Source organism: Cottoperca gobio, chromosome 7 (genome assembly GCF_900634415.1).
Source record: "Cottoperca gobio chromosome 7, fCotGob3.1, whole genome shotgun sequence".
NCBI lineage: Eukaryota > Metazoa > Chordata > Actinopteri > Perciformes > Bovichtidae > Cottoperca > Cottoperca gobio.
Window position 1 is genome coordinate 19,759,251 of NC_041361.1, and position 22,267 is coordinate 19,781,517.

The 22,267-nt window shown below is 40.4% G+C and overlaps 1 protein-coding gene across 1 annotated transcript; it reads right to left on the reverse strand.

The window, feature by feature from the left end:
* Positions 1–201: 201 nt before the first annotated feature.
* On the reverse strand, positions 202–21,405 carry LOC115011027 (plexin-B1-like). Its single transcript, XM_029435955.1, has 23 exons — positions 21,266–21,405; positions 20,034–20,249; positions 18,499–18,642; positions 18,221–18,394; positions 17,049–17,286; positions 15,952–16,194; positions 15,679–15,855; positions 15,411–15,559; positions 14,744–14,844; positions 14,433–14,650; positions 13,768–13,946; positions 13,615–13,681; positions 12,401–12,547; positions 11,763–11,937; positions 10,862–10,965; positions 10,671–10,755; positions 9,651–9,823; positions 8,450–8,610; positions 7,699–7,846; positions 7,376–7,440; positions 3,895–3,970; positions 3,620–3,694; positions 202–2,980 (listed from the first exon to the last, which is right to left on the reverse strand). The coding sequence occupies exons 1-23, from the start codon at positions 21,403–21,405 to the stop codon at positions 2,876–2,878; spliced, it is 3,360 nt and encodes a 1,119-aa protein (XP_029291815.1). The 3' UTR covers positions 202–2,875.
* Between the last annotated feature and the right edge of the window lie 862 nt (positions 21,406–22,267).

Here is a 22,267-nt window from a genome sequence, read left to right on the forward strand (position 1 = left end):
AACACTGAAGTCAGGATTACTGAAGAGCGTTATGTATCTACAGGAACTTGGTAAAACATTAGAACTGAGCTTACAACCATACAGGCCACAAGCAACACTTTTTTTTGAATGTACAAAATAATCGCTTGCAACATTACAAATCATGTTTCTCTATTGCTTCTAAAATTGATGCAGAATATGAAATGAGAGATTGAAACTATCGGGTTTTAACACAGCTGATGTGCATTTAATTTTGACTTGTAGTAATTCCTCCCAACTATCTTGAGAGTAGATAGAAAGAAACACACAATAAGGTAAAAAAACAAAAATAGAAAAAAATCTCTTGTGCTCTTAAAAACAACAACACGATAAAGCATTTGATTTGGAAGGGTATAACCACTATTATTCCATATGTCCGGAAAAAAACAACATTTGCAATAGAATAAATACAAAATAAATTAAATTGGACAAAAACTAGATTTTCACATGTGGCATTACAGAGCAACAGGGAGAATAGGCACCTTTGTTTATTAACCATCTTGTCTGATTTAAGTCTCGAGAGAAAGGGAAGAATTCTAAAAGATAACCATCCAGTGGAGGCAGCACTCTCCCCGATTTACCTTGAGCATGAAAAAGCCCATACTATTGACGGGATTTAGCAACAGTTACAGATATTAGACTCAAGTGGGGAAGAGATAATTAATAACTTGGCTGCATGAAAAAATATCCAAAAATAAAACATAATGTAGACAATACTCGAAACATCTTATACATATGGAAGATCAAACCTGACTTAAATAAAAGAGAACTGAATAAAAAAAGTGAATAAGACAAAGCAATTTAAATAAATCTATGAAATGTGCATTTATGAGAAGTGACTGTATAAATATGTAGTAATCTATGACGGTGTATTATGGCCATTGTAAGTAAAAAAATGTTTTGAAAAAAAGAGATAAATACAGAGCCGGGGGGTAATATTCTGAGAAAAAGAGAATAACTCACAAATTCAAGAAAACAAAAACTAGAATACTCTGATGTTTTTTTTGTAAGGATCCACGTGGCTTCACTTTGCAAGGTTGGATCAACCTCATTACACCACAGATGCCACAGCTTGCCTGCAGTGGATGACCTAATCAAATGAATCTTTGCAATGGGATTTAACAATAACAATAAGGAAATAATAAAATAATAATAATAAGGAAATACTCGCATCCAGACTTTGAAGAGACATTAAGACACTGATTTAGTTACGGCATAGGTCCATGTCCCATACCGCTTCACTTCATCACTAACTTGTTTAATATGTGGTATTCCCTGTTTAGCGGGAGAATATTTGAGTTTTATTCTCATAAATTTGCATATTCTTTCTATTAAATGTATCACTTTAATCTCAGATAATATAAACGTTTATTTCTCTCCTAAATTCAAGACTTTGATTCTCGGAGTATTACCCTCCTCCACCGGCTCCGTAACGCAATGTTTTTACCTACAAAAGGCCCAAATACACGTCGTAGTAATCTAATTCGAAAGCAGTTATTTATATTAGTCACCAGATTTACAGTCCAATTTTAGGACTTTCTTTGACTTACTTAAGGAAAACTATTGTTAGTCACGCACGTAAAAAAACATCCCGTGGAAGACAAATATATCACACAAAAGGAAAACGGGGATGGGAAATAAATACTGAAGAGGCAGAAGTACATCAATATTCCTCAATACCTTCGTACATTATTCATATATTTGTAAATTTTTGTCCAATAAGTCAGGCCTGATCTTTCATAAGTGATAAAATCATCCATTCTTTCATTAGTACAGATTACACTTTGTCTACACAGAGTTAAATCTTTCACTGTCATGGTTTTCTTACGGACGGATCAGAGTTAGATAAAAGCGCATCTGCCAAATTTTCTTGGGTAATTATAAAAAAAAAAAAAAAAAAACTTACAAAATTGATATCGACATTTGGGAAACATGACCTTAGAAAAGGAACATTCACAACAGCAGGAGGTTGAGAGAATTCATTTGTGTCCTCAACAAAAGAAAATCAACACTTTTTTACAAAAACACTGGTTTTCAGTTCAAACTACAGGCAGCATCTACAAATTGCAGTAAAAGCACAACTGGCGATGTGAAGCTTATAAAATATAAAAAAAGAAAGCCTGGGAAACCGTTTCCACAAACTGTCCAATACCAGCTAATTAAACGTCATAGAGTAAGACTTGCTAGAATGATTTAAAAGGAAGCTAAAAGCAGAATAAAAACATCCTTCCAATACGGGAAGAAGTTGCTCAGGCTTCCATAGCACTTTGTCTCTTTGTCCTTTTATGTAAGACTTTGACTTAAAGTGGTAGAAAACTTGTGTCTTCATCCAGCACACCTACATCATCCATTCCTCAGCAGAGGACTCATGAGTATAGCTGTAAACTTACAGGAATGTTCAGTGCAGTTTGTCAAGAAAACCTTCAAGTCCATGAGACACGTAGAGTCAGAGTAAAAAAAACGAAACATCTCTTTTCACATAACATCTCCCTTTAGTTTGAATGCAACGTGGGAAATCCTTACGAGAGATGTCATAATTCAGAGGAAATTCCTTAGTTTTAATGTGCTTCATTTCACTTTTTTTTTCTTCTTTTTTCTCCCCCTCAGAGCAGTGTCACTTTAGTCCCAGTGTTTGGACCTGTGGACTTTCCAAGGGAGCCTCACTTTACCTCCATGGCCAGTGACAGGGGTCCTCTTGAGATTATTTCTCCCTTTACTAAAAGTCTGTTCATCAAAATTACTGTATGTGCCACAATGTTCCTTTGTCCTCCATCTTAAAAGAAAAGAAACAACAGGAGCCTCTCCGCTCATCGTCGTCTCTTCGAGGTTAAAGGAAAAATCTATCGCGTCCTGTGGGTCATAGGTCTGTGACTTTGTTTTCTACAGCAGCAGCGATCTGCTGGAGCCTGTAACCCAGCTGCATCTTCTGAGCTGTGGAGTCCTCTTCCAGGGCTGTGATGATCTGACGGAAGAAGGAAATCATTACAAGTGTACTTACTTAGATTAACGTGATGTCTGATGATACATAAAGGACTGGGTTAAAAAAATTTGATTCTCAGATTAAAATATTTGTTTTAATGATCTGATATTGATTCAGAAAATCCAGACATCTATTTTTTATTATATGCCTGGATGCGTGAAGCTTTAACCAGGTTAACTTCGTGTGGGAAGCCTACATGCAGATGTCTGGTTGCATGTCGGATAAAAATATTATGAAGACAGAAGAACTGGACAAAAGGATGTGCAAAATGTTTTTAAAATGTATTTTTATAAAAAGTACATTTAACTGCTTTGGGGTCAATTCTTAATGCAAATATAAATATTTTTCTAATAATGCACCAGTAGAGGATTCCTTTAATTTACAGCATTAGTTCTCTGAGATATTAAAATAAGATATCCCTAATCGAATGGGAAATCAAATCAATTGTGTACCTTTTTTTTTTATCGAATTGGGAAATCAGTGGTGATACCCAGCCACTTAATGCACATGTGCAATGGTAACCATCAGAAGCAGCAGAGACTGTTCCCCTACTGTATTTCCAGCACTTCCAGAAATATAATTATTTGTACATGTAGTGGAGATCAACAGCCATGTACTCACTTGATCGTAGTATTTGTTGATGTACTTGTACAGCTCATGCAAAGCCACAAGGCAGTTGACCTCCGCAGCATAATTCTGTTTTGTGAAGAGTAAAAATAGAGAGGTGAAAAAACTGTTCAAAATTGCATATTTCATTTCAAACTCCACATTTAGCTTGTCAGGCACAGCTTGTCCGATGGTTATTTCCAGGACCTGATGATTCATGTGTTCAACCTTGCCTAACACAAAAAAACATTTTTCTTGCAGAATGGGAAAACAAGAGCGGAGTAACATACACGAGAGAGTTCTGCTAGAGCGGAGTTCATCTCCTGGTCACTGGCGGAGATGGTCTGACGGATGTCTGCGTAGTACCTGGAGAGAGAGCGGAGAATAGAGTTATGTAAAGGAAAAGAAGGAAGGAACGGCATAGAATTATTGGAGGAATAAAATCAACTTGATATTACTATTCTTTTCGACTATTGTATTGTTTTACAGTAAAAGCCCCACATCTTGCATTTGTAATGGAATATGATGCCTTTTAGTGTCTTCAATTGTATTTTACAGCACCTTTGCCCAAGAGTGGGAACCGAAACTTGGTTCCCTCTCTCACCCTCACACCCCCCCTCTCTCTCACCTTCACACCCCCCCTCTCTCTTACCCTCACACACCCCCTCTCTCACCCTCACACACCCTCTCTCTCTCTCTCTGACCCTCACACACCACCTCTCTCTCTCTCACCTCACACACCACCTCTCTCACCTCACACACCACCTCTCTCACCCTCACACACCCTCTCTCTCACACCCTCTCTCTCTCTCTCACCCTCACACACCCCCCCTCTCTCTCACCCTCACACCCTCTCTCTCTCTCACCCTCACACACCCCCTCTCTCAACCCTCACACAACCCCTCGTCTCAACCTTCACACACACCCTCTCTCTCTCTCTCTTCTCTCGCTCACCCTCACACCCCCTCCTCTCCTCTCACCCCCCCCCTCTCCTCTCTCAACCCTAACACCCCTCTCCTCTCTCACCCTCAACCAACACCCTCTCTCTCATTCTCACACACCACCCGTCTCTCACCTCTCACACACCACCTCTCACAAACCCTCACACACCCACCTCTTCTCTCTCACCCTCACACAAATCCACCTCTCTCCTCTCACCCTCACACACCACCTCTCTCACCCCCTCACCACCCCCTCTCTCACCCCCTCTCTCACCCTCACACACCCTCACACACCCTCTCTCACCTTCACACACCCTCTCTCACCTTCACACACACCCTCTCTCCTCCTCTCTCTCTCTCTCTCTCTCTCTCTCTCTCTTCTGACCCTCACACACCACCTCTCTCTTCACCTCACATCACCCACCTCTCTCTCTCACCCTCACTCTCTCACACCCCCTCTCTCTCTCACCCTCACACACCACTTCTCTCTCACACACCACCTCTCTCTCTCTCTCACCTCACACACCACCTCTCTCACCTCACTCACCTCACACACCCCCTCTCTCTCTCTCACCTTCTCTCTCACCCCTCTCTCACCCACACTCTCTCTCCCTCTCTCACCCTCACACACCCCCTCTCACCCTCACACAACCCCTCTCTCTCTCACCCTCACACAGAACATAGGGTGTCGCCGCCAGTACATAGGGTGTCACCACCAGTACCAGTACTTAGGGTGTCGCCACCAGTACCAGTACATAGGGTGTCACCACCAGTACCAGTACATAGGGTGTCACCACCAGTACCAGTACATAGGGTGTCACCACCAGTACCAGTTCATAGGGTACCAGTACATAGGGTGTCACCACCAGTACATAGGGTGTCACCACCAGTACCAGTACATATTGTGTCACCACCAGTGCATAGGGTGTCACCACTAGTACCAGTACATAGGGTGTCGCCACCAGTACATAGGGTGTCACCATCAGTACATGCATAAAGTGTCGCCACCAGTACATGCATAGGGTGTCGCCACCAGTACATGCATAGGGTGTCCCCACCAGTACATGCATAGGGTGTCGCCACCAGTACATAGGGTGTTGCCACCGGGACTGAAATCTTAAGGATTGTTACTTTAAGTTACTCCTAAAGTAACGTCAATAAAAATGTCCCTAAAAGATGTCTCTGCGGTTTAATTTCATATGGGAAATATGATGATTCTATAGCAGGGGTATTCAACTAAAATTTTAAGAGGTCCAGTTAGAGAAGATTTCCGTAAGTAAAGGTCCAGAGCATCATAATGTCTAACTTGCGTTATGAATTAGTGTGATATATATTGAAGTATCCTCATAGCTGTATCAACGTCTGCACGTCATCAACAACTGACTGTACTTTCATTATTAGATTTGACAATTTAAAAACATTTAGACAATATTTATTGTCACTTACAGAACTATACAGATATATATATATAATACTATAGATATGTATAATGTTCTTCTTGGGCTGTATTTAAAAATAAAATTGAGAAAATAAATAAAATAGCTTTTGAATTGTGCATCTTAAAATAAAGTGCTTAATTTTGGAAAAATAAAATAAAGTGTAGCAGTAGCTTGAGTTTCCCTTTTTCTTTAACTGTTTCACATCTTGATTTAACTCTCAACCAATGTTAGAATAAATCAGTCTCAACACTTAACAATTGAAAACTTTTCTCTGTGGCTGATGATGCTGACAGGTGGCCTATTTGCTCTATTTTGTCACAAATCAAAATCACATTGGGCTCTGAGTGCTTATTTTCTGTGCCCTCAGTTCAGACTTGAGTGGGTATGTTTGGTCAAAAATGTTGTGCTTTGCCTCATAGTGGCGTTTCACATCACCACTTTTAATGAGCACCATCTCTGAGCATATGAGACACTAGTTTTGTGCTCCCAGTATGAAGGATGAACATGAATGAGTCCATTCTGGGTTGAAAGCTCTGTTGACTTTTCTCTTCTTGGAGAGCGCCATGAGTAGTTAATGTTCTCTCCCTGCCGCTCACTTGTCTCTTCGTCTGTGTTTCTCTCCCTTTCTCCGTCTTCTCTCCCTGTATCGCTAACTCGTCTTTCCGTCTGTCACTCGCCTCTCATCTGTCTGTATTCAGAGTCGCAATGTTTGCCGCCTGGAATGCACAGATTTGATTGGCTGCGTAGCATCACATGGGATGGCTTAACTCGTTTGTAATTGGTCTGTGAGTTTCCTGAACCGCTACACCAGTGCCGTAAAAACGAGTGCGGTGATTCTCTAGTTCACTCCTCTCCTTTCCTCCCCTCTGTTTGTGTGTATAGGTGTGTGCGAAGCGCCGCCCTTCGTGATACAGAGCGGAGCGTATGTGAATGCGCGAAGCTAAAAAAATTAAATGCACTGTTAAAATAGAAGTACCGGTCCGGATAGGTCGGCGTCTGGGTCCGAACTCGGACCGCGGTCCGCCTGTTGGTGACCCCTGTTCTATAGCATATCAGTGGGGGGGAATATTAAGAGAAATAGTCTAGAACTGTTTTCTGCAGCATTTAACCTTTTTCATTTAAATTAAACTAATAGAGCTTAAAAAACAGGCATACATGTTCCATAAAAATCTGCTGAAGCAAAGCTTTAATACGTCACCAGTGTAATGTGCAGCAGACAGCAGTAAGTGTAGCAGTCTGCTCTGAGGCCATCCATGCATGGAAGCCTCACAGGCTTAGTCTAACCTCTGTTTGCCACTGACAGATTGTCTGAGGCCTCCCTCCCTCCCTCTATCCTCCAGAATGCTTTTTATGCCTAGGGTCAGTGGGGCAACTGGCCGCCATATTATTACCTCTCCACCATCTGCTTGTAACGCGGGATGTCTCTGGCGTACAGCAACTTGTTGATGGGAGAGTCCTGTGCAAGGAAGACAAATGGAGAAAAAGTGTTCTGAATATCACATTAAACGGGTCATATAAACTTTGCTTCTTTTTAACCCACCCAACTCACATTTCTATCGCTTCCCTTATCTATGCATGCATAGAGATGAGAAGTGAATGTACTGTATATAGTCATGTTATTGTACTGATGTATATTGCAGTAATATCTGTTCACCCTATTGTGCTCGCATTGTGTTTTTAGATTGGTTTATTTAATAGCAGAGCCTTAGCTCACCCGTCCCAGTTTGTGGTCAGCGATGGTGCAGGAATCCATAAAGGTCTGGGCGATGACAGACAGCACAGCGTCCACATGGTCTGAGGTCTGCACGTCAAAGATGAACTGTGGGTTCTTCAGGATGTTGATCCAGAACCGCAGTGGTAAACTGTTTGGCAAGACAAGAAAGTGGACGTACGTGTGAACAGAGATCATCTGATTGTAATGCATGTTAAGACAGACCACTTAATTATATGTCAGAGAACAAGTGACGCTTCAATTAACCTTTTGTTCACTTTATAGCTGTCAATATTTGTTTTATTTCTCGTAAATTTGGGGAATTCTTTCTTATAAATGTACCACTTGTGAACGTTTTAATACCCATATTTTCATGGAATATTACTCCCTCATCCCTGATGCAGAACTATCTTTGGCCAAACTGTCCAAGAAATGACTTGATACTTGTCATTGAATATGGCGTCATATTATTTACTTCTCTTGGTTTGATGTAAGTCAATGTGAACACAAACAAAAAGTAAAAAAATTATTTATTTATTTTTTCTGACCAAATGAACCAAAGTTAGGGTGCGGGAGAGAGATAAATAATACTATTATTATTACTATTACTATTAAATATATATATATATATATATATATATATATAAAACCCCTGAAGTGTGTTTATAACGTTCATCTCATATGCCCAGCAGAAGTTGGTCTCCGACCAGTTCCAACCTGCCTCCTAACAACATCCTTCTGATAAGCTGATTACCTGTTGGTTTTCCAGATGTGGATGGTCTCAGGGTCCGTGATGTTGTGCTGCAGAGCCTGCTCATCCAACAAGTCGAAAAAGTATTTAACAGCCAGCGGTACAGGACGACTGGTGCTGAGGATCGCGGTGAATAAATCATCCACAAACTTCTGCAGTGTGCCCTGAGACGGAACAGATGAAGTGAAGCGGATAAATAAACCAGACACACATCTGCACACATGTGTTCACACAATCAAGCTCACACCAGGTTATCCATTGAATTAAAGTTTTCTTATTATTCTCATCACTGCCATTTTCTATAATTGTGAGATTGTGATTCAAGCGTTTTACTTTTAGTACGAAGCTTCATTCATAGCGTTAACATTCCAATTCTAAATCAACATTTGAATGCTGCACAGTTCTTCTTTTTTTCTTCTTCTATTTTTCTTCATTGTCGGTATTTGTGCAGATAAAGAGTACAGCTTTAATATTATTAGTATTATACATATATTTGTAGAATTATATTCCAGTGGTGGCTGCGTGGGATTGTTTCCGACTCGTGTGATTATTGAAATATTTCCAATAACTCTAGAGTGCTGTGAAGTCCAAAAGTCAAAATCTATTGAAAGAATATAGATGTTTTTATCTAACGAAATACTTCAACCCAACATTTTCATTGCTTGCTGCACGACAAGTTATATTGATTAAAGAAATTTAATTTGATAAAAAGATTAACTTATTGAATCCGCTGAATCCTTTTTTAAGATCCTGAATTTAAGATTTTGTTCGAAATTATTATTTTATTTGGTTTTCATTCTAAAACCTTAATAAAAGTTTTAAATAAAAATGACATTCAGTACAGCTCTAAATTATTGTTATTATTATTATTATTATTATTATTATTATTATTATTATTATTATTATTATTATTATTATTATTATTATATCTTATTTATTTTGCTGGCTACTGCTCCTCTGCTGAAAAATCTCAAGCTGACCCATAAAAACAAGGCCTAATGTAAACAAACTGGCATTTCAGTGTTAAAATTCTGAAAATGAATATTTGGTAGTGATGATAAGGACTGACTGGTTAAAAAATTTAACTCAGTGAAATTGGACGATAATACACATATATAATATTTTTATGAGGACATCAGAGCATTTTGTGAGGCACAAGAGTTAAGTGACTGAGCACCACCCTGTAGATGTCGGTGTGTTTTACCTTCATGGAGAGCAGGCGTGTGAGGTAGATCTCGGGTATAGCCTTGGCTCTCTCGCCACCCCTCTCCCTCACACTACCTCTCCGGTGCTTGGGCAGCTCCGACTCATCGCTGGCTTTCACCAGATGCCAAAGCCTCACTCCTCCCTCCTCCATATCATCCAGCATGGGGGTCTCTGGAAGGATGGGGACAACATCAGAAGGAGTAGATTTGTGTTGGCTTGGTTCATTGTGAAAATTTCAAGAAAGTTATAGTAAAATATCAGGTTTAGGTGTAAAACTAAGGTTAATATTTTTCACTGCAAACATACATTATCAGTGTTATAATTATATATATATATATATATATATATATATTCAACTCAGTTCAACAGTTTAACTCAGTTCAAATGCATTCTCTCATACAGTAGTTATGGAAACAGCTGCCGATACACACAGAAGAAATGTGGATATGAGTGCATTTTCAGGTAAAGTTGTTAAAAACATCGAGTATAGCACGACATCTGCATTTCATTGTGCAACAATGTGTTGTATAATAACGACATGAGGTCTAAATAGAGCTGCACTATTTGCTTTACGGAATTTAAGCATTTTACATTCAAGCGCTGACCTCGCAAATATCAATGTGCAGTTGTCCATTTTATTTGTTTTGGATTTCTAAGACACACACACACACACACACACACACACACACACACACACACCACACACACACACACACACACACAGCGCCTGAAGGATCTTTGAAATAATCAAACCTTTAAGCCTTCTCAAAAAAAGAAGGAAGTCAAAACTGAGTCAAAATAAAAGCTGTGTAAATGCTGATTGTCTGGGTGAATAAGAAATAATTCCATTTGGCAATATTGCATGATTTTGCATGCACTTTTAAGACGGTTCCTAACTTCAGCTCCTTATATTCCTGTTTCTTATTAAGTCATACATGCTTCAATATCAGATCACAAGAATAACATCTGTTGGTGCAAATCCCAAGTGTGTGTACAAATACAGAAATAAATGACTCACTTTCTCCGGGCATGTAGTCGTGGCTGTCGTGGAGGTGATTCTTGGTGTTCCTGGCGACGAGGGCGACCGTTGCTCCGTCAGGAACCTGCATTGCACCGGTCAGCACAACTGTCACACTTCCCGCCTTAAAACAATCATCATGCATGATTGATGTGTGCATGCGTGTTAGTGTTTGTATGACTTGCACTTACCTTGTAGTGCTGCAGTGTATTAAGACGCTTCCATAAGCCTTGTACTACTGATGTCAGGTCCTCGTCCGATAGAATTAGGTGACCTGCAACACCTGCACGCCACTCTGGAGGGAAACACTTTGTGTGTAAACTTATGCAACTGCTTGTCTAACAATACTACAAAATAGACATATATGACATGTGTTTCTCCAAAAAGAGGACAGTTTCATTGCTTTTGGTAATAAATGGAAGCCAATAGGAGACTTTATTAAGAGGATAATATAAACTTCAAAATTAAAATGTAATTCCTAAATAGCATTGTGCTTTTCCACACATGGATGTGCTATTAGAGCAATAATCACTATGCTATAATTAAATTTGCATTTTCACATATGGGCGTCGTATGACCAAAATGGAAAAGCTGTTTGACTTTTAATTTCAAAGTTGTCTCCACTGTACTGTGAACAATATTTAAACGTTAAAATAAAATAAAATTTGATTATTAGCAATATTTAAGTAAACGTTAAAATAAAATGCAATTTTCTTACTATTTGAAAATGGAAAATCTTAACTTGTTGTACATTGGACAACATTCAAATGCAAACAGCGAAACAGCGTGTATTGCATTTACATTTACCATCACCACCTTCTGTTGGTGTCAGAATGAACAAGCAATCCGTCTTCAAGGGTCTTAAATTACGATGTCAACCGATCTCTGTAGGCGTGACACCACAGGCTACCTTCCGGAACACGACTTTAGCGGTTCGGTATGTGATCGAGGAAGTGACGTCATAACACTTAATAAAGTCCCCTATGGGCTTCCATAGACCCAGCCCACTAGTTATTGTGATTATCTGCTAAATCTGACCAACATTCAACTCCTGAGAAACAAGCGTGGGTTTGTAAAATCAATTGGCCTCACCGAGGTGTAATGAGTCGATGTGCGGCCTCTGGGAAAAGGACGTTCCCTTCCAGGTTTGTTCCAGGAGTTTCTCCTTCACTTGGGTGATGGTGTCGCAGTCCAGGACTTTGGCAGGGACCGTCTGGGTAGTAGTGCCTCCCGTGGTGGCTGCAGCTGGCATCACAACATTCAGGGTCTGGACAGATGAAAAGATGGGCTGACTGTTGTAATACTGCTGTGCTAAATCTCCGTTGGTGGGGAGGCTTGCGAGTGTTGTGGTGTCTGCAGTTTGAGTTCAACTTTGCGTCTTAATTTCATTCAAGTTTGAATTTGGAGAAAGAATGATTTATTACAAGAGTAATTCAACGTAAAGTATGTTCTTAAAAATGTATATTATCTAGCACAAACTCAGTGTTATATTTTACATTTACAAGATTGTTTTAAAGTGGCATTAATAGTACTAAAAGAAACGTGCCAACTCCACAAACTTAATGCCATCAAGAATAAGGAAAAGGAGCATGAAAAACAAGAGGAAAAGGTTGCTCTTTTTTGTTTTTGCGATATACACAATGGATTTCCTCGATTGTTTCGTCATGACTGACATGGTTAACATATTAACTCTGCCCCTGTTAATGTATTGTATGGATGTATGTCCTCACCAGCGTGCGGTACTCCACGTCCTCTCGCAGCAGCCGGTTGTCATTCAGTGTGTACTTGGCTTTTCCTGTCACGGCGTCCACAGGTCCCTTGTCCACCTGGTGCTTTATGGCTCTGAACAGCATATAGAAAGACTCCCCTGCCGATTCCTGGCCAAGCATAAAGAAGGAAAGGTCAACGATGTCCGAACATTACAGAATTTAATTTGAGTCATTCAGTGTGTCCTGAACAAAGTGTTTACTTCTGAGCAGCCACCCGGCTTCATGACTAACAGAAATATATATATATAGTTTCTAGAAAAGCACTATACAAATCTAGTGTGTGTGTGTGTGTGTGTGTGTGTGTGTGTGTGTGTGTGTGTGTGTGTGTGTGTGTGTGTGTGTGTGTAGGTGTGTGTAGGTGTAGGTAGGTGGATATTTACATTATTGATTCTTGTGGAAAAATTGCAGCGACCAAGTCATTTATTTAGTAGGAAATAGAATCAATAAAACAACATAAACTATATAAAGCTCATCTGGCAGGGCTAAAAGCTTTGCTGGGTCAGATTAGATTTTTTTATGATCAAACTATTTTATTTATTTTTATTGCACTTAGGGTGTAAAATTGTGTTCTACTTTATTAATTTAGCAATCACCTATGTTATTGTTTTTAAGTTGTATAATTGTCTTGTATTTAATTGTTATTATATTAATTTAGTTTAGTCTGAAATTGTTTTTGTGTTTTCTTTTGATCCGTCTTAAATTGGACTTGTCTGAAGCACTTTGAGCTGCACTAACCGGTATGGAAGCTGCTACAACAACATTGATTGACTGATAATACAGCTATAACGACTGTTAACTACTGTAGCAGTGGGGGGTGGGACTCCAAAAGGGGTCCCAACATAAATAAAGGAGGTCCATAGATAAAAAAGAAGAACAAAAAGGGATAAGAAAGAAAAACGAATTGTTAAGTTACAAAAAGTTATGTTTGTTAAGTTTTTTATTTGTTCTATTGAAACAATCTGAAAAGAAAATCCCTATTCTTCTTACTGTATGCGGTATCTAAGTAACTGCATACACATTTAGTGAGCATTAGTTTATGAGATTAATATTTTGATATAATTGGGATGATTGTTTTCTCTGTTGGTCATTTAGTTATGTTATGCATACTAAACTTTTAATACAGATGTATTCTTTATTCACTAATCTCTGGTCAGGCGTAAAACACTGGTACATACCCTCAGAAAGGTAAACAGGCAGATGGACATCCAGTTTGTCAAAAGCTTTTCAACCACAGATTCCGTTCTGCAAAAGGAAAAGTAAGCAAACAGTTTATGGACGACGGAACTACCCGTGCTAAAGATAACCTCAATGAACCGACTCGGCCTCACCTCCTGAGCATCAGCTTGGGGTTCTTGGCCACATACTGTTCCACTAGATCGTTAAGCAGCGTCTTCAGGATGTCTGTGAAGTACTCCAATTTACCGTGCAGGGCCACGGTCAGCAGAGAAGCCACATAGGCCCGGTCCCTTGGGGAGAAAGTCCGCTGGACCTCCAGAGTGTGAATAAACTGGAGAGACAACGTATATATATATATATATATATATATATATATATATATATATATATATATATATATATATATATATATACACACACATATTAATTATTAAATATATTATATATATATATATATATTGTATTCGCACAATATGTAAAAACAGAAACAAGAAAACATTTTTAAGGTTATCCTGGCCATAAACACAAGAGAGAAAACTATTTCAAACAAGATTTGGAAAATGGATCATCAGAATTGTTTTCCTCACTTTGTCTCTGGGCTTCTGTATATAACAGCAAGTTATCTAGAAAAGCAGCGTCCTGAATAATTCACTGTCCCCGATTCTGAGAAACTTGCAAGGGAATATTGATGTGAAGATCTTTCCCAGTAACAAACTGTTCCCAGAGTGTACTGTGGTTTCAGCGCACCCCTAAAACTAACCTTTTATTTAACAACCTGCTCCAATGAAGAAAGAACAACATAACCCTGTTGGCTGACCTTGGTGAGAAAGAGTTTACTGTTGAGCAGATTGGACAGCTGAACCAGCCCTTGCTCCACAGTCTGCCTCCGACTCTCAGGAACATCCAGATCTCGCCTCAGTGGCGACTCCTGGTGGCCGGGGAAGAAAATGCGCTCAGCATATGCCCGGTAGTCCAGGAAGGGAATCCCCGAACCAACCAAATCACTGGACATGTCCATCATCTCCGTCATCAGGTCTGAAGGAGGGGAAAGGGAATGAGGCCTTAGTTTTTTTTGGGGACAATTATTTTTGAGTTGATTTTTTTTAAGTTAGAAGCTTTGGATCGTACCTGTGAACTCCTTCTTACAGCGGTCTCTCACACTCGTCTCTAGGTTCTCCAGCTGGATCTGCACCTTCTTATAGTCCCTCATAGCCTGTTTGCTCTTCCTCCTACAAACAACAATGATGCGGACAACATTTAGGTAAAGAAATAAAGCAGCAGAATGTTAATAGAAGAAGTACAGAAGGACTGAGTGGCAAGTGAGGAAAACATATTCTGGTGGTCTTAGTCTGATCTAAATTATTTTCTCTTGTGAATATGAATAAGAAGAAGTGAAAAAAATGTTTTTTGCCAGGAAAGTATTTCTGAATTACTGGCTTTTTTCATTTGTCAAACAGGTGGGGAAAGGTGCCTTTTTTCTTCTTTTTTAAGTTTTGGTAGGCGATTTTGTTGTTGTAATACTAAATTCGACCACAAGAGGCTGAAGTTCAGCCTCATGTTAAGCATTCCTTTTTTTCCGTTTTTCCCAGGTGAGTGAATTTCTCCATGCACTCTAAACACAAGGTACAAACAATGCGTGTTAGCTAGTTATGAAAAAACAGAAAAAATAAAAATAAATATAGCAGTCAATAGCAGGCATTTATATACTACTACGTTGCAGCCTGTTGAGGACTATAAGTCAGTTCAACTGAAATTAAATAATAAATAATAATAAAAAAGAGCAGTCTGTGTTCACCTGTATATGAGAACTATGATGAGCACAATGAGAGCCACGATGGAGGCTCCCACCCCGACTCCCACCTGAGCTTCCAGAGGAAACGTAGACTGGGCCTGGCTGTCATACTGCACTCTGCCCAGAGAGAAGTTTAGATTCCCCATTCTCACCTGGATGAAAAAATAAATGTAAATCAAAGTCACCCTTTGACTTAAGCAGAGCCCTGCGCTGCAGTATAGTCAGACGGAATGTAAATATGCGACATGAACTCTCAGAAACATTTACTCACTGTGAACTCAGGCAGACTCTCCATGCCGTCCTGTTTCTTGCCAGCTGTGACTGAGGGCTGCTGAGTCGGCGGTTCACAGTATAAGTGGTTGTGGGTCAGGGTCTTCACCGAACACACCCCCGCCCCAATCCGAGCCTCCACCTCATGCTTGTAGATGGCTAGATCCAGGTTCTCTCCCTACAGGGGAAAGACACACAATGACGTGACTTTTCTCAGTGTTGATGATTATAACACAGTTACAGCGACTCCTTCAAATTTGCCGTTGCTGCACACCTCGACGGAGATGATGCTGCCGGGTTTGTGGTGGTACGGTTTGCTGGGGTCGTTCTGGTTAAGCAGGTAGAGCCGCGGGTTGGGCTCATATCTGAAGGCTTCGTTCCCCACGGCGGCAAAGTCAAATTGGAGGCTGTCCAACAGGAAATGAACTTTGACCCGGGCCCTCCTGGCCTCCGGACCCACCGCTGGAGTCGGGCACAAGATGAGGGAGGAGCCGTTCAGCGTGCAGCCAGACTCGTACTGGAGGGGAGCGCAGGAATTATGTAATTCAGTATATTAGGGACATTAGAGAAATATTAGTTTGTAATGGAACATATGATCACCACTCTACCTTCTGAGTATTTATAACAACAGCTTCAAATATTTGTATTAAGCTTTATATATTTTACAGGTTTAACCTCTCACCATTCAACCCCCTTTTTAGAGGGATGGGGCACAGGGGATGGTCAACAGTATAGGCCACATAGAAGTGGTGTACATCATCTGAAAGCTGGGAACCTGAATGTTGTTAATAATTAATTTAAGTAAATTGTGAATGTTTTTCCTGAATTCGAACATCATGATTGAAGAACATTACGTCTATTATGGCTCTATTATGTCTCATATGTTGTTGCAGCAATATTTGGGTTGATACCATTTGTTACACAGATGCCAAATTAAAACCTTTTTGACCACTTTTTGATAAATTGATAAAGAAATTGTCAAAAATCTCTCCAAAATACCACATTAAGACACCGAGACATTGTGGAACACCATAAAATAATTTATGCTGTGATTTGGCATCTAAAACTTTTGACATTTGGAGATTTCTGTATGAATTGCATTTTTTGATTACTGCCTTAGATTGGATGGCGAGCACGTCTGTTCTGGAAACTGCTCAGAAAAACTATGAAATCCAAACATCCTTTTATGTCCTCAGTCGCTAGTTGTAAAGTTTCATGAGGCTGGGATTATCGAGCTCACAACAGGTCGTTTATACAATCAGGTCAAGTTTCAAAACATGGTCTCACTACAACAAAATGGCTACGTGTGTAATCATTGGTGTAATCAGCTCTCCTGTCATACCAAATCATATTTCTGAATCCCGCATTTACCTGTTTGACATGGCAGAGTGTTCCCTCGGGGCAGTCCGCCTCCGGGACGATCCTCCTCCATCTCTTCAGCGGCCCCCGGTGATCCCGTCCTCTGTTCAGGCTCCCTCCTCTCCTCCCTTTGATGCTCCTCCTCCTCCTCCTGGGAGGGAGAGTATCAGGAGGACTGAGGGTCACCCTCATCTTCGGCTCTTGGACCACATCCAGGTTCTGACCAGAAACTCTGATGATTCGCCCTCCACTGCAGGGGAAAGAAGACGCAATGAAGAATGAACATTTTACTAAGACTAAATACGTAAATGTCTGGAATTTAATGCAAGTCAAATTGCTGCCGACATGGTTACAGAGTTGACTTTTTGTTTTTCCGAGGTTGTAATGGATTTTATTGGCCTCTAATTGAAACGTTCATACCGTCCTGGTGTCTGCACCCATAAAGATCTACAGGGATTTTAAAAATCTTTGTACATTACATCACATATTCCTACATATAAATATGCAATAAACGCACTTTTAAATAAAGTTTCCTGTAACTTTACTGCTGAAACTGTAGCCTCTTAATCGTCTGAGCAAAAGTCAATTCGTAAATTTAGACTAAACACAGTTCTGCTTCTTCTTTTGAATCATCCTGTAGAATCGAGAGGTTATTCAAAGCGGGAGGCGAGCTTAAAATATTTAATTAGTTATTACATCAGTTATCAAAAGAAGATCACACAGAATAGCCAAAATGTGTGTGATTTAGTTAACAGTTCAACGTGTAAGAAAAGCTAGAATTTAAACATTAAAACAATGAACTAACAGATTATCAACAGAGTGTGAAGAGGTAACAGTGTCGACGTTATGTCTTGTGTTGCAGAGACATCTACTGACATTAGTGAGGCGATAGTGAGACAGACCTTTTTTTACTTATTTGGTGTAATCTGAAGTCAATTGTTGAGTGTCTATAAAATTAAATTACACAATCATGATCCTATAGGCAGGGGAGAACCACTCAGTTAAAACAGTAAACCCTAAACCTTAACTTTTAACTGTATCCAGGTCACAAGATAGAGATATTAAGATAGAGCTGGGATTTTCCATAGCACTTATACAATACAAATTACACAGTTGTGAGCAAATTAAACCACAGACTGGAAATATATGTGGCTCAAGATTGCTCTATTGAGACCGATAAGCACCTGAGAAAGCTTTTGGACGGCGCAGCCATTGAGATGTTGGGGTTGGGGGTGTAATGATACACCAGACCCTGCAGGTGGCGCTCTGTGCCTCCAAAGCGCACAGTGATGCCATGCTCTCCTGTTCTGTTGCTGCCTCTGGTCAGACAGCTGATGTGCTCGTCCTGGATGTTCAGCCTGAATAGAAGTGGACATTTATTTTCGAACAAATATAAAAAAATCGGTCTGTTACACTAAGAGACAGTTTTGCTTTTAACTCATGGTTATTTAGAGACACATACACAAAACACGACACTCCTCCGATGAGGACGCTGACTTCATTGGAGTGTCCGGTCCTCAGTCTCCGGCCTCTGATGGTGAGAGAGGAGCCCCCTGCCTTAGGCCCTCTTTGGGGGGAGATGCTGCTTAGTACGGGATCCTGGTGAGAAGAAGAAAGATAAAAAAGGATGAGATGCACGAGAGAGAAAGAACAGCGTAATCAATAATCCGATACGGAGCGGGTGATTTATTAGGAAGATAAAAAAGAGACACCGGGGCATTCTGGGAAACACTAGAAGGTTGCCTCACGGCCAGCTAGTATAGCAATTCATGTGCTTGTCACTTGGGCTAATTAACTACGACTGCTGTCAGACCTACAGCCCTTTTACTGTAATGTAAATAAGGAGACATGCTGCTACTTTATTGCAGCGGTTCGCTTACATTCCACACGGCGCAATTTCAAGGGAAGCCTAATTAACCAAAGTTATGTGGGATCCGTCATTTCCTTAATTGGTGAGAAACCTGCTGACCTTTCCGTTTCTCGGATAAACAAACGTTAAACATATTAAACGGCTACATTTGTGGAGTGTCATAACCCATTTCCTGAGGTTGTATTCAATCTCAGCTGTATCAAATTCTGTAAATGAGGCCTTTCAGGATTAGTTTAGAGAAACATCTAGGGATCCTCTCAGTAAAGACTCGGTGCGTCAGTTTTGGTCCACAACCAAGGAGCGATTACTACGTTCTCGTATATGTAACTGTTCCAACCTCATGCAAGTATTCAAAGTAAGTGCTACTTGTGAACTGGGAGTGAAAATGCTCCTGAGATGTCTTTGTTTTTGAAATGCTTGTTTAGTTGCTTCAGCATAATTATACAATCCTTCCAAGACAGGTTTACTGAACGAGTGTAGCGGGAGCTTCTGTGGACATTTAGTGGCTTTACATGCACTTAAAGAGATAGTTTGGATCTTTATGAGGTACTTGGTACCCCCATAGTCCATAGTCTGTGGACGGGGGCAGCAGCTAAACTTATTTCAGACACCTAAACAAAAAATCAATATCAGTTTAAGCAGTATACGCTATATTTAGAATATTTCCACAGCTTGACCTTGCTGTCAGACAGCCCTTTCTGAGTAGGAACTGACACTGTTATCTACGCTCCTTTCAATACCACCAGACTCCTTTGACAAAAACAGTCATTTTGATTCGAACAATATGTTAAAAACAGAAACAAGAAAACATTTTTAAGGTTATCCTGGCCATAAACACAAGAGAGAAAACTATTTCAAACAAGATTTGGAAAATGGATCATCAGAATTGTTTTCCTCACTTTGTCTCTGGGCTTCTGTATATACAGCAAGTTATCTAGAAAAGCAGCGTTCTGAATAATTCACTGTCCCCGATTCTGAGAAACTTGCAAGGGAATATTGATGTGAAGATCTTTCCCAGTAACAAACTGTTCCCAGAGTGTACTGTGGTTTCAGCGCACCCTAAAACTAACCTTTTATTTAACAACCTGCTCCAATGAAGAAAGAACAACATAACCCTGTTGGCTGACCTTGGTGAGAAAGAGTTACTGTTGAGCAGATTGGACAGCTGAACCAGCCCTTGCTCCACAGTCTGCCTCCGACTCTCAGGAACATCCAGATCTCGCCTCAGTGGCGAATCCTGGTGGGCGGGGAAGAAAATGCGCTCAGCATATGCCCGGTAGTCCAGGAAGGGAATCCCCGAACCAACCAAATCACTGGACTGTCCATCATCTCCGTCATCAGGTCTGAAGGAGGGGAAAGGGAATGAGGCCTTAGTTTTTTGGGGACAATTATTTTTGAGTTGATTTTTTTTAAGTTAGAAGCTTTGGATCGTACTGTGAACTCCTTCTTACAGCGGTCTCTCACACTCGTCCTTAGGTTCTCCAGCTGGATCTGCACCTTCTTATGTCCTCATAGCTGTTTGCTCTTCCTCCTACAAACAACAATGATGCGGACAACATTTAGGTAAAGAAATAAAGCAGCAGAATGTTAATAGAAGAGTACAGAAGGACTGAGTGGCAAGTGAGGAAAACATATTCTGGTGGTCTTAGTCTGATCTAAATATTTTCTTGTGAAATGAATAAGAAGAAGTGAAAAAAATGTTTTTTGCCAGGAAAGTATTTCTGAATTACTGGCTTTTTTCATTTGTCAAACAGGTGGGGAAAGGTGCCTTTTTTCTTCTTTTTTAAGTTTTGGTAGGCGATTTTGTGTTTGTAATACTAAATTCGACCACAAGAGGCGAAGGTCAGCCTCATGTTAAGCATTCCCTTTTTTCCGTTTTCCCAGGTGAGTGAATTTCTCCATGCACTCTAAAAAACAAGGTACAAACAATGCGTGTTAGCTAGTTATGAAAAAACAGAAAAAATAAAAATAAATATAGCAGTCAATAGCAGGCATTTATATACTACTACGTTGCAGCCTGTTGAGGACTATAAGTCAGTTCAACTGAAATTAAATAATAAAATAATAAAAAAAGAGCAGTCTGTGTTCACCTGTATATGAGAACTAGATGAGCACAATGAGAGCCACGATGGAGGCTCCCACCCCGACTCCCACCTGAGCTTCCGAGGAAACGTAGACTGGGCCTGGCTGTCATACTGCACTCTGCCCAGAGAGAAGTTTAGATTCCCCATTCTCACCTGGATGATGAAAAAAAAATGTAAATCAAAGTCACCCTTTGACTTAAGCAGAGCCCTGCGCTGCAGTATAGTCAGACGGAATGTGAAATATGCGACATGAACTCTCAGAAACATTTACTCACTGTGAACTAGGCAGACTCTCCATGCCGTCTGTTCTGCCAGCTGTGACTGAGGGCTGCTGAGTCGGCGGTTCACAGTATAAGTGGTTGTGGGTCAGGGTCTTCACCGAACACACCCGCCCCAATCCGAGCCTCCACCTCATGCTTGTAGATGGCTAGATCCAGGTTCTCTCCACAGGGGAAAGACACACAATGACGTGACTTTTCTCAGTGTTGATGATTATAACACAGTTACAGCGACTCCTTCAAATTTGCCGTTGCTGCACACCTCGACGGAGATGATGCTGCCGGGTTGTGGTGGTACGGTTTGCTGGGGTCGTTCTGGTTAAGCAGGTAGAGCCGCGGGTTGGGCTCATATCTGAAGGCTTCGTTCCCCACGGCGGCAAAGTCAAATTGGAGGCTGTCCAACAGGAAATGAACTTTGACCCGGGCCCTCCTGGCCTCCGGACCCACCGCTGGAGTCGGGCACAAGATGAGGGAGGAGCCGTTCAGCGTGCAGCCAGACTCGTACTGGAGGGGAGCGCAGGAATTATGTAATTCAGTATATTAGGGACATTAGAGAAATATAGTTTGTAATGGAACATATGATCACCACTCTACCTTCTGAGTATTTATAACAACAGCTTCAAATATTTGTATTAAGCTTTATATATTTTACAGGTTTAACCTCACCATTCAACCCCCTTTTAGAGGGATGGGGCACAGGGGATGGTCAACAGTATAGGCCACATAGAAGTGGTGTACATCATCTGAAAGCTGGGAACCTGAAGTTGTTAATAATTAATTTAAGTAAATTGTGAATGTTTTTCCTGAATTCGAACATCATGATTGAAGAACATTACGTCTATTATGGCTCTATTATGTCTCATATGTTGTTGCAGCAAATTTGGGTTGATACCATTTGTTACACAGATGCCAAATTAAAACCTTTTTGACCACTTTTTGAAAATTGATAAAGAAATTGTCAAAAATCTCTCCAAAATACCACATTAAGACACCGAGACA